This window comes from Astatotilapia calliptera, chromosome 11, assembly GCF_964374335.1.
Source record: "Astatotilapia calliptera chromosome 11, fAstCal68.1, whole genome shotgun sequence".
Classification (NCBI taxonomy): Eukaryota; Metazoa; Chordata; class Actinopteri; order Cichliformes; family Cichlidae; genus Astatotilapia; species Astatotilapia calliptera.
Window position 1 is genome coordinate 8,616,270 of NC_137432.1, and position 16,156 is coordinate 8,632,425.

Below are 16,156 nucleotides of genomic sequence, written 5' to 3' on the forward strand. Positions count from 1 at the left end.
CCAGTAAAACCAAGGAGCTGGTGGTAGACTTCCGCAGGCACAAGCATTCTCCGCTGCAACCACTGAACATCCAAGGTATGGACATTGAGGCTGTGGACAGCTACAGGTACCTTGGTGTTCATCTGAACAATAGACTGGACTGGACTCATAACTCAGACGCCCTCTACAGGAAAGGGCAGAGCAGGCTGTACCTGCTGCGGAGACTCAGGTCGTTTGGGGTGGAGGGCCCACTCCTGAAGACCTTCTATGACTCTGTGGTGGCTTCTGCTATCTTTTATGGTGTGGTCTGCTGGGGCGGCAGCATCTCTGCTGGGGACAGGAAGAGACTGAACAGGCTGATCTGAAGGGCCAGCTCTGTTCTAGGATGCCCTCTGGACCCAGTGGAGGTGGTGAGTGACAGGAGAATGGCGGCTAAGCTGTCATCCCTGTTGGACAACGTCTCCCACCCCATGCAGCAGACTGTGACAGCACTGAGCAGCTCCTTCAGTGGGAGACTGCGGCACCCACGGTGTGGGACGGAGAAATTTCGCAGGTCTTTCCTCCCCACTGCTGTCAGACTCCACAACAAAGACTTTAACTGAACAAACACACACATCCACACATGTGCAATAACACTAAGTGCAATAATCTTTTCTGGCATCGTTGTATTTTTACTCAGTTGTATATAGCATTCGTATTCTATTTTTATCTTATTGTATATTTTTATTCTATTTTATTCTACTGTATATAGTATATTATTTTATTCTATTCTGTACAGTTGTGTACTGTATTTATTCTTATTGTATTCTAATTTTTGCGTCATAACTTTTGCACTGTCCACTTCCTGCTGTGACAAAACAAATTTCCCACGTGTGGGACTAATAAAGGTTATCTTATCTTATCTTATCTTATCTTATCTTATCTTATGTAGAACACAGAGCAGGCCCAATAACACAGAGTCATCCTGCTCACAAACAGCACTTTGGTTTCATGAGCTCACTTCCTGCAGTGATCCTCAGCTTCTCTCCAAAGGAGCTGTAACATGTGGGCTCCTCACCATGATGATGATCCCAAACACTCTGAGTTCCTTCATCCACCTGATCATGTACTTATTAAATAATGTGATAGTTTTGGTGTTTTTTAAAGACTTTGAGCCTCTAAAATAACTGGTTTGGACTTTAGGGCCAAAGCTCCAACATTAGAATCCCGTCAGTGTGATGCTTCCAGTACAACAACACCTCTGAGTGTGTGTGTTTACCTCTCAGACTAACTCCACCCTGACATCAAGAAGATGGAGGAAGAGGACGGAGCAGCATCTGCAGCATCCAGCTGTGTGTCTGTGAGGAGTGACGGGGTTACACAAACACCTCCACCTTACAGTCATGGACCTGCAGCAATAATGTAAGAACACTCCTAACTTTATTAGTCATTTCAACATAACCATGACAGAATCATTGATCTGTGATTGGTTCAAACTGTTTGATCTGAGTTTGATTTTTATTGACTTGTTTTCTTGCTAAGATCTGAACTCTGTAAGTTTAAGTGAAGTCAGTGCAGCAGAATCAGAGAGGAGAGCTGAGAACAAATTGAGTTCATTCAGAGACAGAAAAACTGGCTGATGATTGGCTGACCTGTCAGCGTTATGAAGCAGACACAATATCACAGAGTGATCAGCTGATCATATGGCTGTCAGAGAGAACTGATCAGTTATTGATGTTTGTGTTTGCAGAGGTCAGCGGTCACAGTCTCCAGCATCCAGCTGTGTGTCTGTGAGGAGTGACTGGTCCAGAGAAAGACCTCCAGACTTCAGTAATGAACCTGCACCAACAAAGGTCTTCAATCATGGAGCTCAGCTGACCATGTAAGAGAGCTGCTGACTCATTTACGGGTGTTTGAAATTCTGTGACCACTTTGTAATTATTCAATTCAATTATCTTTTTAAAAGTCAGGTCAAGGCTCCAAAAGCCCAAAGGTGATATAAGGGTGGTGACTCACAACAGTTTTTGTTTGCTGGATCATTTTAGTTCAGCTGGGTGTCTTTCCTTTTGTTATATTTCTTTAAGAGTTCAAAATGTGTTAATTACATAAATAAAATGTAATTTTCTCTGTAGCACTTCATGGATTTCACAAGCAACACACCTTAGTTGTTCACACAAAGCATAAAGGTAAAAAACAATATATACAGTGTTATCTTCATTTTAGATGTCAAAAAGTATTTGTGGCTCCCAGTGTTTTCTTTTGCGTGGAAACCGGCTCCAAATGGCTCTTTGGGTGTTAAAGGTTGCTGACCCCTGACCTAATGGTATATTTTTTTTGGCTGGATCGTTCTATAAAAACCTGAATCAAATCTGAGAAAAGTTTCCACCTGACCTATTGAATGTTATTGAAGCCAGAAGTTTGCCTTCATACTGTGTTTCTTGCATGTCTTTTGTGGTATACTAATTGATGTGAAATGAATGCAATGTGGTTGTATTTGCAGAGGTCAGAGATCACAGTCTCCAGTATCCAGCTGTGTGTCTGTGAGGAGTGACGTGTCCAAAGACAGACCCCCATATGTCAGTGATGAACCTGCACCAACAGTGAATTTCATTCATGGAGCTCAGCTGACCATGTAAGAGAGCTGCTAAGTCAGAGTTCAAAGGATGTTTCTATAAATGTGTTCTACCAGTGACATCATAAATGATTCCTAATGGTGGTCCGGGTACGATAATGCTAGTATTAATCCTAGTAGTAATGCAATCCAAGGTAATGATTTCTTCTCTGTTGATGTGAACATCTCTGCAGCAGTCTGTACTCTAATCTGAGACAACTATTACTGACAGAAACCATCACATTATCCAGTTTGTGTGTTTGCAGCTGCTTAAACTATTTTAAACAGAGATTAATCAGTAATTCATGTGATGTGTTTGTGTTTGCAGAGGTCAGAGGTCACAGTCTCCAGTATCCAGCTGTGTATCTGTGAGGAGTGACTGGTCCAAAGACATACCTCCACACTTCAGTCATGAACCTGCAGCAACAATGTTCTTCAGTCATGGAGCTCAGCTGACCATGTAAGAGAGCTGCTGACTCATTTACGGGTGTTTGAAATTCTGTGACCACTTTGTAATTTTATATGTCTACATAAAAGTGATCTTAAACTTAAAGGAGACAAAGATGACCCAGAACACAAATGAGAGAGGAATATTGGACTCAGGATAATAATCTGAACTGAGTCATCAGAAACAGAAAGATGGTCTCAACAGGCCACTGAGCTGATCTCCAAAGAAAGAAGAAGATTGAAGAGTCCGAGGCTGTTTATTTGTCACAGGCATCGTCAAACACGTACAACACAGTGAAATGTGCTGAGCTGCTCCTGTGACTGGACAAAACATTAGAAACAATCATTAAATGAAATAATGAAACATTGTGCAGATGTAATGTTAAAGTGCTTTGTGCCACATTAGCACAGCATGTACTGACAGAGCAGTGCAAGCAGAACAAAGCAAATGAGCAAAGTGATGTAAACAGAGTAACTGAACAGAGTGAGCAGAGTAATATCAGCAGTAATGAAGCAGCAGGATCAGTGTAGCAGCGTGTGACGTCATAATGAATCAGGTATGATCTGAAATATGACAGTGAGACAAGAACATGATGTAAGGTCCTGTTTAAACCCTGATGGTGATGCTATGAGGGGAGCATGTTCTGATTTAGGACTTGGATGGTCTGAGGATAGAAGCTCCTCTCTGTTTGTGTCCTGATGGTGCAGAAGCTTCTGCCTGATTGTGGAAGGAGCTGAAGCCAGCATCATCCCAGAGGTGAAGCTCCTCTGTGTGCAGACCTGAGGTCAGATTCCTCCAGGCTGATGTTCAGGATCTACAGAAACGTGTGGTTGTAGTTATTGCTGCACTGTGTGCTGACAGCAGATACTCAGAACAAAGCGCTGCACACGTGTTCTTTACAAACATCTCTACATAGAAAATATGGATTATGGCAGTGAAGGAACACGTTTCTGTCATTTGTTTCATTGTCTTCTTTTTTCTGCCTGTGTTCATGTGATTAATGTCTAACACATAAACAGGTTTGTAATCAAACATCACATCATCAGGGAGGCATCATGAAACAAAGTTACTGCTGGAGGCTGAACTCAATTTGGTGGCAATGTTCAAAAATATCACTCGGATCATTTCAAAGCTTTTACTTCTTCTTTTTCACTTCTGTAAAATAAGAGAAAGAAAATCAGAACCCAGAAGTTCACTTCCTGCTGACTGAACTCTTTCAAAATAAAGCTGAAAGCTCTTAATGTGACACCGCTGCTCCACCACAGTTTTTAGAGGAGGTCAAAGGTCAGTTCAAAGTGATGGATCCCAAACTTCCAGTACATCCAGTGAAGGACATAATCAGCTCTGTGATGAAGGCTTTTACTGTGGAGTTTGTAGGCTGATCACTCTGTGTTTAATAAGACAGGCAGGAACAGCAAAGGAAACTTGGATTCTGAACTCAAACACAAGTTTCTCCACTTTGACTTTTCTCTGTGACCATCAGAGCTTCTGCACAGTGTCATCAAATCTGGATGTTTGTCACTGACAGTCAATGATTTTAGTGATAAAGAAATGTGTTCACAGAGGGAGGAAGAGGAGTGGTGTCTGTGAGGAGGAGCAGCTGTCCTGCTGTGCTTTGTGTCAGAACGTCCTGAAGGATCCAGTCTCTACCAGCTGTGGACACTGGTTATGCAGACAGTGCATCTCCTCATACTGGGACCAGTCTGCTTCATCAGGAGACTCGTCCTGTCCCCAGTGTGGAGAAAGATCCAGAACCAGAGCTGGACTGCAGACTGCCAGTCAGAGCAGCTGTGTACAAAGTAAGACTGAACATCTGTCTGCTGATGGACTCATTTCTGAAAACTGGACTTCTTGTTGTTGTTCAGACATTAAAGAGTTTTATTTCTGTTTTTCTTTCTTTCAGCAGATGTTGGTCTGCAGGAGGTTTTAGATGAACATAAGATCAGTCTGAGGAGGAGATGTGAACATGTGACTGAAGGAAGTGATGAAACAGGAAGTAGAACCCTCCTCAACAGGATCTACACTGAGCTCTACATCACAGAGGGACAGAGTGAAGAGGTTCATACCCAACATGAGGTGAGGCAGCTGGAGACAGCTTCCAAGATGGACGCCCTCCATGACAGTCCAATCAGGTGCCAGGACATCTTTAAAGCCTTACCTGACCAACAGAGACCCATCAGAGTGGTTCTGACCAACGGCGTGGCTGGTGTTGGAAAAACCTTCGCAGTGCAGAAGTTCACTCTGGACTGGGCAGAGGGCTTGGAGAACCAACATGTCAGTGTGGTGGTTCTGCTTTCATTCAGGGAGCTGAACCTGATCAGAGATGAGCAGTGCAGTCTTCTGGAGCTGCTCCATGTTTTCCATCCAACATTACAGAAGGTCACAGCAGAGAAGCTGGCTGTCTCTCAGCTTTTGTTCATCTTTGACGGCCTGGATGAAACCAGACTTTCATTGGATTTCACCAACAGGAAGCTGCTTTCTGATGTCACACAGAAGTCATCAGTCAGCCAGCTGCTGACAAACCTCATCCAAGGGAATCTGCTTCCCTCGGCTCTCGTCTGGATAACTTCCCGACCTGCAGCAGCCAATCAGATCCCTCCTACGTGTGTTGACAGGCTAACAGAAGTACGAGGCTTCAATGACGCCCAGAAGGAGGAGTACTTCAGGAGGAGATTCAGTGATGAAGAGCTGTCCAGCAGAATCATCTCCCACATGAAGACATCCAGGAGCCTCCACATCATGTGTAGTATCCCAGTCTTCTGCTGGATCACTGCTACAGTTCTGGAGCACATGTTGACTACAGAGCAGAGAGGAGAGCTGCCCAAGACCCTGACTGACATGTACTCACACTTCCTGCTGGTTCAGACAAAGAGGAAGAAGAACAAGTACCATGAGGGACGTGAGACGAGTCCACAGGAGCTCACGGAGGCTGACAGGGAAGTTCTTCTGAAGCTGGGGAGGCTGGCGTTTGAACATCTGGAGAAAGGAAACATCATGTTCTACCAAGAAGACCTGGAGCAGTGTGGTCTGGATGTGACAGAGGCCTCGGTGTACTCAGGAGTTTGTACAGAGATCTTCAAAAGAGAGTGTGTGATCTTCCAGAAACCAGTCTACTGCTTTGTTCATCTGAGCATTCAGGAGTTTCTGGCTGCAGTCTACATGTTCCACTGTCACACCAACAGGAAGACAGAGGTGCTGAAGGACTTCCTGGAAAATAATCCAGATGATCCTTACTATTACATTTCATTTTCGGATGATTTGCTGATGAGAGTCATGTCTAAATCCCTCCAGAGTAAAAACGGTCATCTGGACCTGTTTGTTCGCTTCCTTCATGGCCTTTGTCTGGAGTCCAACCAGAGACTCTTAGGAGGTCTGCTGGGTCAGACAGAGAATATTCCAGAAACCATCCAGAGAGTCATCAAGAGCCTGAAGGAGATGAACAGTGATAAAATCTCTCCTGACAGAAGCATCAACATCTTCCACTGTCTGATGGAGATGAACGACCTCTCAGTACATCAGGAGATCCAAGAGTTCCTGAAGTCAGAGAACAGATCAGAGAAGAAACTCTCTGAGATCCACTGCTCAGCTCTGGCCTTCATGCTGCAGATGTCAGAGGAGGTTCTGGATGAGTTGGACCTGCAGAAGTACAACACATCAGAGCAGGGACGACACAGACTGATTCCAGCTGTGAGAAACTGCAGAAAGGCTCGGTGAGTCCAGATGTGATCATTAACACCTTTAATTAGTGTAGATCAGTAGGGCTGTGCGATATGACCAAAATCTCATATCCCGATATAAGACATCTATTGTCCCAACAACGATATAAATCACAAAAAGTTTACATTTTCTGTAAATTCTGTGAATCTCGGGCAGCTCGACTTGTGTGAAGTGTTTCCAGCTGGGCGTCATGTACCTGGAGTCGAGTGTTTTAACCTTGTTTTAGACATAAGTTGTAACAGCCAATATTTCTTTGAGTATTTATTACACGGCGTGCTGCGGGGAAAAGCCTGTTCTAACGTTTGAGTCTAAGGCTTATTTTCTAGCACCTGACGGCTCTTTTTGCTTGTCATCCGTAAACACTCTGCATACTCTTTCACATGATTCCGTTTATTTTGAAAGGTCTCAACAGGATCTTGAGCTTTATTGTGAAAGGTTTATGTGGAAAATAAACAAGCGGACACGCGATGGTTTTACCGTCGTTGTTGCTAACGACAACGCATAAAAACAGGCACTTTTCCGTGCGTAGTGTGGTTATATTAAATATAAGAGAAAGAGAACTTAATTAACTAAATTAATATAACAAGTACAGTGACCATCAAAACCATGAAAAATTATTGCCGTAAACAGTTAATTTTGCGAACTGCGAAACAAACGATAGCGTAAAATGAAACCATAGACGTTTTTATATCGTCATCCAATATATATGATTATATCAAACTGCCCAATAGATCAGTACATTTTTTTTCCTGACTTGTTAAAAAGTTTATTGAAAATCTTCATGTTTTATCATTTATAGAGAAATATGCCACCACATAGGTGTGTGTCTTTGTTCAGCACCTTAGAAACCAAAATCTGCTTCTTGTAGTTGTTTCCCGTCACCAGGGGGCAGTGTTGCAGCGTGAAACATCTGTGTTGTTTTTGTTAATTTTACTGAGCTCATGCTGTGTACCTACTGCTGGCGCACAGAGCTCGGACTGATCCTCCAGGAATGGTGGCAGCTTACTGGCCAAGAGGCAGTGATGTCATACCTGTTGCTCTCTAATCTGGATCTTAAACTGCTCTGGCATAAGTTCACAGCATATGTTACCATGGCAATTTACCCCGGTAAAAACTAGACATGGAGAGATCCGATATAACGTATCGGTATCGGTCCGATAGTGACCTAAATTACTGGATCAGATATCGGAGACAAATAAAATTTTTTTTAATCCGATCCGAAGTATCACAAAATCACCTCACAAAACTTGCTACATGGCATAACCCAGCTCATGACCTTAGCACAGTAGATCAGTATTCGTCACGTGATAGAGCGGCTGTTGCGTGCGAGGCCTGTCGGCGGTCTGGTTGAGCATTTGGAGCCTTTCTACGTGCCTCCAAACTGCAGCATTTCATCTCGGAGAAAACTACAGGGAGTGCAGAATTATTAGGTAAATGAGTATTTTGTCCACATCATCCTCTTCATGCATGTTGTCTTACTCCAAGCTGTATAGGCCCGAAAGCCTACTACCAATTAAGCATATTAGGTGATGTGCATCTCTGTAATGAGAAGGGGTGTGGTCTAATGACATCAACACCCTATATCAGGTGTGCATAATTATTAGGCAACGTCCTTTCCTTTGGCAAAATGGGTCAAAAGAAGGACTTGACAGGCTCAGAAAAGTCAAAAATAGTGAGATATCTTGCAGAGGGATGCAGCAGTCTCAAAATTGCAAAGCTTCTGAAGCGTGATCATCGAACAATTAAGCGTTTCATTCAAAATAGTCAACAGGGTCGCAAGAAGCGTGTGGAAAAACCAAGGCGCAAAATAACTGCCCATGAACTGGGAAAAGTCAAGCGTGCAGCTGCCAAGATGCCACTTGCCACCAGTTTGGCCATATTTCAGAGCTGCAACATCACTGGAGTGCCCAAAAGCACAAGGTGTGCAATACTCAGAGACATGGCCAAGGTAAGAAAGGCTGAAAGACGACCACAACTGAACAAGACACACAAGCTGAAACGTCAAGACTGGGCCAAGAAATATCTCAAGACTGATTTTTCTAAGGTTTTATGGACTGATGTAATGAGAGTGAGTCTTGATGGGCCGGATGGATGGGCCCGTGGCTGGATTGGTAAAGGGCAGAAGAGAGCTCCAGTCCGACTCAGACGCCAGCAAGGTGGAGGTGGAGTACTGGTTTGGGCTGGTATCATCAAAGATGAGCTTGTGGGGCCTTTTCGGGTTGAGGATGGAGTCGAGCTCAACTCCCAGTCCTGCTGCCAGTTTCTGGAAGACACATTCTTCAAGCAGTGGTACAGGAAGAAGTCTGCATCCTTCAAGAAAAACATGATTTTCATGCAGGACAATGCTCCATCACACGCGCCCAAGTACTCCACAGCGTGGCTGGCAAGAAAGGGTATAAAAGAAGAAAAACTAATGACATGGCCACCTTGTTCACCTGATCTGAACCCCATTGAGAACCTGTGGTCCATCATCAGATGTGAGATTTACAAGGAGGGAAAACAGTACACCTCTCTGAACAGTGTCTGGGAGGCTGTGGTTGCTGCTGCACGCAATGTTGATGGTGAACAGATCAAAACACTGACAGAATCCATGGATGGCAGGCTTTTGAGTGTCCTTGCAAAGAAAGGTGGCTATATTGGTCGCTGATTTGTTTTTTTGTTTTTGAATGTCAGAAATGTATATTTGTGAATGTGGAGATGTTATATTGGTTTCACTAGTAAAAATAAATAATTGAAATGGGTATATATTTGTTTTTTGTTAAGTTGCCTAATAATTATGCACAGTAATAGTCACCTGCACACACAGATATCCCCCTAAAATAGCTAAAACTAAAAACAAACTAAAAACTACTTCCAAAAACATTCAGCTTTGATATTAATGAGTTTTTTGGGTTCATTGAGAACATGGTTGTTGTTCAATAATAAAATTATTCCTCAAAAATACAACTTGCCTAATAATTCTGCACTCCCTGTAGAAGTAAAGCAAGTGTGTAAGTTCAACTCTGAATGTTTGTATAGCTTTTCCACATTAAGCTTAACAACTGATTTATGGAGCCACAGCTGGACTGGCCATCGGAATTTTATGTTTAGGCGAAAAGGAATCGATTTCTCCCGGACTTCAGCGAGAGTGAAACAAAGACACAAAGCTGGAGTTATTCTGTGTCTTTGCTGCACAGCTGCCTCTTCTCCTCTCATTCTCTCCCCCTCCCTCTCCTGTTGCTACTTCAATCATGAAACTGATCAATGATCAGCTGATCGGCTTTTCTCTCTTGTTTGTTTATCACCCACTTTGCGCCAGAAAGAGGAAACCGCCGGATATTGCGTTAATCAACAGCAGCACGTTTAAGCTTGATCAGCTGTTGTTAGAATTTATTTAATATTAATTTCTAGTATCAGCTGGTGTTTGCTGGAGCCACAGATGTAAAGCTGCTGGTCATGATGTCGGTTTGGATATGTGGTAAGAGGGAAACATGAAGATGAAACCAGGAGATGTCCTTACTGAATCATCAGAGCTGAACAGGTGATGGAGAAACAGGTTTACCTTTTAGGTGACATGAATGAGTTATGAACTGTTTCTGAGAGACAAATAACACCAGGATCCTTTTCTATGTAGCAGACAGGGAGGAGGGTGGGTGGTGGTTCCCTATTTTGTGGCTGGTTATTAGTTAGGTTGTTTAATATTTCCGCTAAGTACTCTTTAGAATACCAGAATTGGGAGGATGGTGCAGGTTTAAGTTTATTAGATTGATCAGTGTAGCTGAACTATGAAATATTTTGGGTGCAGTGTATTTTTTGGATACAGCAGGGTTCGTACGGGTGCTTGAAATCCTTGAAAATGCTTGACTTTTAATGTTGTCCTTTTAAGGTTTGAAAAGTGCTTGAATTTCAGATGTGGTGCTTAAAAGTGCTTGAAAGTGTAACTGTATTTCATTCACCACAAATAACTATCTGATTGAATAGTTTTCTTATCAGATAGAGAAATAAAATGAGTCGCAAAATGTGAAAGCAAATTTTCCCCGCCTGGGCTGCCTTGCACCTCTGTCTGTTTCAACGTGTGACCCCGCCCCTCCCTCGGACAGTCGGGGATGAGTGCGCTAACATACTGTGGCGGAGGCGTGGCCCCGGGCGCAGCTGCCGGGGAGGAGTGGAGCAGAAGGCTCAACAGGGCGGCGCTGCGAGGCCGGTAAGAACAGCTGATGGTGTTTATGTACTGATGATGGTCTCCCTCCGCTGTGTTTATAGTGAGACGGGGAGGAGCGGCGAGGAGATCAGCTGGGCTCGTGAGCTGTCAGGCTGTGCGACTGAGTCAGCTGTCAAAACAAACAACTCAATAAATGTGGAAATTGGCAGTACATACCTGCGTGTGCGTGTATTTGTGCCTGGTGTATTCCACAAGTGGTGCCGAAACCCAGGAAAGTGCCGGTGGGGAAATGTCCGACCCACAGGCCGCGCCACCCGCCCAGCCCCTGCAATACTTGGCGCAGATGCTGGCGGAGATGGCGGCGATGAGCCGGGATCAGGCGGCCGACCAGCGTGCCCACCTGGCCGCGCTGCGGGAGCAAACGGACCGACAGACACAAGTTCTGGAGCGGCTGGTCAGGGCCGCTGCCACGCCGAAGCCCTCGCCACTGTCGGTGACGGTGCCCCGGATGGGGGACGGGGACGACCCACAGATTTTTTTGGAGACCTTCCGTGCCACGGCGGAGGCTTGCCAATGGCCGCGGGAGGAGTGGGCTCCGCGGCTGCTCCCCCTGCTGTCTGGGGAGGCACAAACAGCGGCCCTGAGTCTGCCTCCGGCGTCAAGGAGCAGCTTCCCGGATGTGAGCCGGGCGGTGGTGGACAGGCTGGGGCTCACCGCCGAAGACCATCGCCGGCGGTTCCGGGCCTGTCGGCTGGCTACAACGGACCGACCATTCGCCTGGGCCCGACAGCTGCGCGACGCGGCGGTGCGCTGGCTGCAGCCGGGAACATCGGAGGGCGAGACGAAGCTGGTGGACAAGGTGGTGCTGGAGCAGTTCACGGAAGGATTGCCAGCGGAGACGGCGAGATGGGTCCGGTGCCACCGGCCCGCAAGCTTGGAGGTAGCAGTGACGCTGGCGGAGGACCACCTTGCCGCTGGAGCAGGGGAGTCCGGGGACGCCGGACGGAGGCCGACCAAACAGGCCCCAGTGCCGGCCCCGAGGCGCCGTGTGCCGGCACCAGGGCAGGCAGAGCGGCTGCCGGCGCTGAGCCCCACTAACCCGTTCGCGGCGATGGTGCCGTCCAGGGGAACCGAGCCGAGTGGAGCCGCCCCCGAGCCACGGAGGGCAGCACAAACGCCGGGGCCGGAGTGTTGGAAGTGCGGGCAGCCGGGACACCTGAGGAGGGATTGTCCGCTTATGGAAGTGGGGCAGGTGTTCCGCGTTGCTGGCGCCCCAGCACCCTCCCCCGGTCCAGGAGGGACATACAGTATTCCGGTAAGGACTCGAGGGGGTATACGCCAAGCGTTGGTGGACACGGGCTGCACACAGACCCTCGTGCACCAAGGCTTGGTTCGCCCCGGGGCATTATTGGAGGCAGAATGGTTGGAGGTGAGGTGTGTTCATGGTGATGTGCACCGGTACCCCATAGTGCCGCTGCTGCTAAAATACAAGGGCCATACACATAGGGTAACGGCGGCGGTTAGCCCGCGCCTGTCGCACCCCCTGATTCTGGGTACCAATTGGCCGGGGTTTCATCAGCTACTGGGGCAGTACGCGGGAGTGCGATCACGACCGGAAGCGGGGTGTAGCGTGTGCGCGGCATTCAGCGGTGACGCGGGGTCGTCCGACACCAACTCCGGGGGGGAGGAGCCGGCGGGTCCCTCACGGGACGTCCCGCCGGCCCCGGAAGTGTCCCCCATGGGTGATTTCCCACTGGAGCAGTCTCGTGACGGCACCCTACGCTCAGCCTTTGACCAAGTGATGGCTATTGATGGTCACGTGGTGCGCCCTGAGGCCGCGCAGACCTACCCGCGTTTCGTCTTATTAAATGACCGATTATATCGAGTGAGTCGTGACACTCAGACTGAGGAAACACACACCCAGTTGTTGGTGCCGCAGGGCCGCCGGGAAACGCTTTTCCAGGCGGCCCACTATAACCCCATGGCAGGGCATATGGGCTACGAGAAAACTCTGGAGCGAATAACGGCCCGATTTTATTGGCCTGGCATCCGAGCGGATGTGCGCCGCTGGTGCGCGTCCTGCCCGGACTGCCAACTTGTTAACCAGCCGGCCATACCGAGAGCGCCTCTGCGCCCTCTCCCCCTCATTGAGGTCCCGTTTGAGCGCATCGGCATGGACCTCATCGGGCCGTTTCACCGGAGTGCACGCGGTTACCGCTTTGTGTTAGTCCTGGTGGATTACGCAACGCGGTACCCGGAAGCAGTTCCGCTGCGCACCATCTCGGCTAAGAGTGTGGCGCAGGCACTGTTTCAGGTCATCTCCCGAGTCGGAATCCCGAAAGAGATACTGACTGACCAGGGCGCGTCGTTTATGTCTCGTACACTGCGGGAACTGTACAAATTACTGGGCATTAAATCTATTCGGACCAGCGTCTACCACCCTCAGACTGACGGGCTGGTGGAGCGGCTGAATAAGACCTTAAAGTCCATGATTCAGAAGTTCATTAACGAGGATGAACGCAATTGGGATCACTGGCTAGACCCTCTGTTATTCGCAGTGCGGGAGGTGCCCCAGGCCTCCACGGGATTTTCTCCCTTTGAACTGCTGTTCGGCAGGAGGCCACGTGGGGTGCTCGACCTGATTAAAGAAAGCTGGGAGGACGGTCCGAGCCCCGCCAAAAATGAGATTCAGTACGTGTTGGACCTGAGAGCAAAACTCCACACTTTGGGGAGGTTGTCACGGGAGAATTTGCTCCAGGCTCAGCAGCGTCAGCAACGCCTGTATAACAGAGGGGCTAGACTCAGGCAATTTTCACCGGGGGATAAAGTGCTTGTGTTACTCCCTTCTTCCAGCTCGAAGTTGCTCGCCAAGTGGCAAGGTCCCTTTGTGGTCACACGGCGTGTCGGGGACGTGGACTATGAGGTCGCTCGGTCGGACAGGGGAGGAGCCGCGCAGATTTATCACCTCAATCTCCTCAAACAGTGGCGAGAGGTCGAAACCGCTTCTCTGGTGAGCCTGGTGAAGGAGAGAGATGAGTTGGGGCCTGAGGTGCCAAATTCTATCATTCCCACCTCCCTCCCTTGTGATGACCATCTCACACAGGCCCAGAGAGCGGACGTTGTCGCGTTGCAACAGCGCTTTGCGGACGTGTTCTTCCCCCTGCCCGGCCGGACGTCCCTCATCGAGCACCATTTTGTGACGCAGCCCGGCGTGACGGTGCGTTCACGGCCCTACAGGCTCCCGGAGCATAAGCGAAAAATCGTGCAGAGGAAATTGGCGGAAATGCTGAGGATGGGAGTAATAGAAGAGTCGCACAGCGCCTGGTGTAGCCCCATCGTTCTGGTGGCGAAGAAGGATGGGTCTATACGGTTCTGTGTCGACTATCGCAGGGTGAACGAAGTGTCACGCTTTGATGCCTACCCCATGCCTCGGGTCGACGAGCTCCTGGACCGGTTAGGCACGGCCCGCTTTTTCACGACGCTGGACTTAACCAAGGGCTATTGGCAGATTCCCTTGTCTGCCGAGGCCAAGGAGAAAACGGCCTTCTCCACTCCGTACGGTTTATACCAGTTCGTGACACTCCCGTTCGGCCTGTTCGGGGCCCCGGCCACTTTCCAGCGTCTCATGGACCGGATACTGCGTCCGCACGCGGCGTATGCTGCCGCCTACCTGGAAGACGTGATCATCCACAGCGACACCTGGGCGGAGCATGTGCTGCGGGTGGCCGCGGTCTTGGAGTCCCTGAGGGGGGCGGGGCTCACGGCCAATCCGACGAAGTGTGCGGTTGGACGGAGGGAGGTGCAGTATCTGGGGTACCACCTGGGGGGCGGGCAGGTGCGGCCACAGGTGGAGAAGACGGCGGCTATCGCATCCTGCCCGCGCCCCAGGACGAAAAAGGAGGTGAGACGGTTCTTGGGGTTGGCGGGTTACTATCGTCACTTTGTGCCGGGGTTTGCGCAGCTAACCAGCCCCCTGACCGATCTCACTCGACAGGGTGCCCCGGATCTGGTCCAGTGGACGGGGCCGTGCCAGGCGGCGTTTGTGCGAGTGAAAAACGCTCTCTGTGGGGAGCCGCTGCTTCACACTCCTAACTTTTCCCTCCCGTTTGTTCTGCAGACTGACGCCTCGGACAGAGGGCTGGGAGCCGTTTTGTCTCAGCAGGTGAGGGGAGCTGACCGCCCTGTCCTGTACATCAGCCGGAAGCTAGCGGAGCGCGAGCGCCGGTACAGCACCGTGGAGAAGGAGTGCCTGGCCATCCGGTGGGTGGTCGGCTCCCTGCGCTATTACCTCCTGGGACGCTCATTCACCCTCTGTTTGGACCACGCCCCGCTGCAGTGGCTCCACCGCATGAAAGATGCCAACGCCCGGATCACCCGGTGGTATCTGGCATTGCAGCCCTTTAAGTTCAAGGTGATCCATAGGCCGGGGGCACAGATGGCGGTGGCCGATTTCCTCTCTCGCTCGCGAGGGGGGGAGTTGGCTCGGCCGGACGGCTCCCCGGCCTCGAACGGGCGGTGGGGGTGTGTGGCGGAGGCGTGGCCCCGGGCGCAGCTGCCGGGGAGGAGTGGAGCAGAAGGCTCAACAGGGCGGCGCTGCGAGGCCGGTAAGAACAGCTGATGGTGTTTATGTACTGATGATGGTCTCCCTCCGCTGTGTTTATAGTGAGACGGGGAGGAGCGGCGAGGAGATCAGCTGGGCTCGTGAGCTGTCAGGCTGTGCGACTGAGTCAGCTGTCAAAACAAACAACTCAATAAATGTGGAAATTGGCAGTACATACCTGCGTGTGCGTGTATTTGTGCCTGGTGTATTCCACACATACCTGTAGGTTGCTGTTTTAATGAGTGTTTGATGGAAAACGACAATGGCGGAGTTTGCGCTCTGCATGATAGGTGAATCCTAGTAAATAATTTTCCAGTACGTGTACGTTACTGGAGAAATGATTGAAATGCACTGAGTGTGATGCAGTATTGCAGTGCTATTATGGAATATGCTGTGAACTTAGGTAACATCACTTAGCAGTAATATGAGTTAATTTACTCAAGTGAAAGCTTTAAACATTAGCCCGATACATAACTAGCTAACTTAAGGCTTTCTGATTAACCCTCTGGGGTCGACGGACTCAGAGTCTCCGTTTCAACTTGGGTCGAACGTGCGGACTTCAAGCTATATACCAACTTTTAAATAGTGTTGATAGGCCACGTAAAATTGATGTTTTCTTGTTTTGTTTTTTTCTGAATAAGACAGTGGCGTTTACTCTGGGAAGAAACGGTAAAAACTGTG

At 48.7% G+C, this 16,156-nt stretch overlaps 1 protein-coding gene across 1 annotated transcript in view; it reads left to right on the forward strand.

The window, feature by feature from the left end:
- Positions 1–16,156, forward strand: part of LOC113031764 (NACHT, LRR and PYD domains-containing protein 12-like) — a 97,455-nt gene that overhangs the window by 2,819 nt on the left and 78,480 nt on the right. The window contains exons 2-6 of the mRNA XM_080308232.1: positions 1,245–1,380; positions 1,709–1,840; positions 2,898–3,029; positions 4,581–4,816; positions 4,921–6,727. Coding sequence (XP_080164358.1) covers positions 1,271–1,380; positions 1,709–1,840; positions 2,898–3,029; positions 4,581–4,816; positions 4,921–6,727 — 2,417 coding nt within the window. The 5' untranslated portion in view covers positions 1,245–1,270. The remainder of the gene's footprint in view (positions 1–1,244; positions 1,381–1,708; positions 1,841–2,897; positions 3,030–4,580; positions 4,817–4,920; positions 6,728–16,156) is intronic.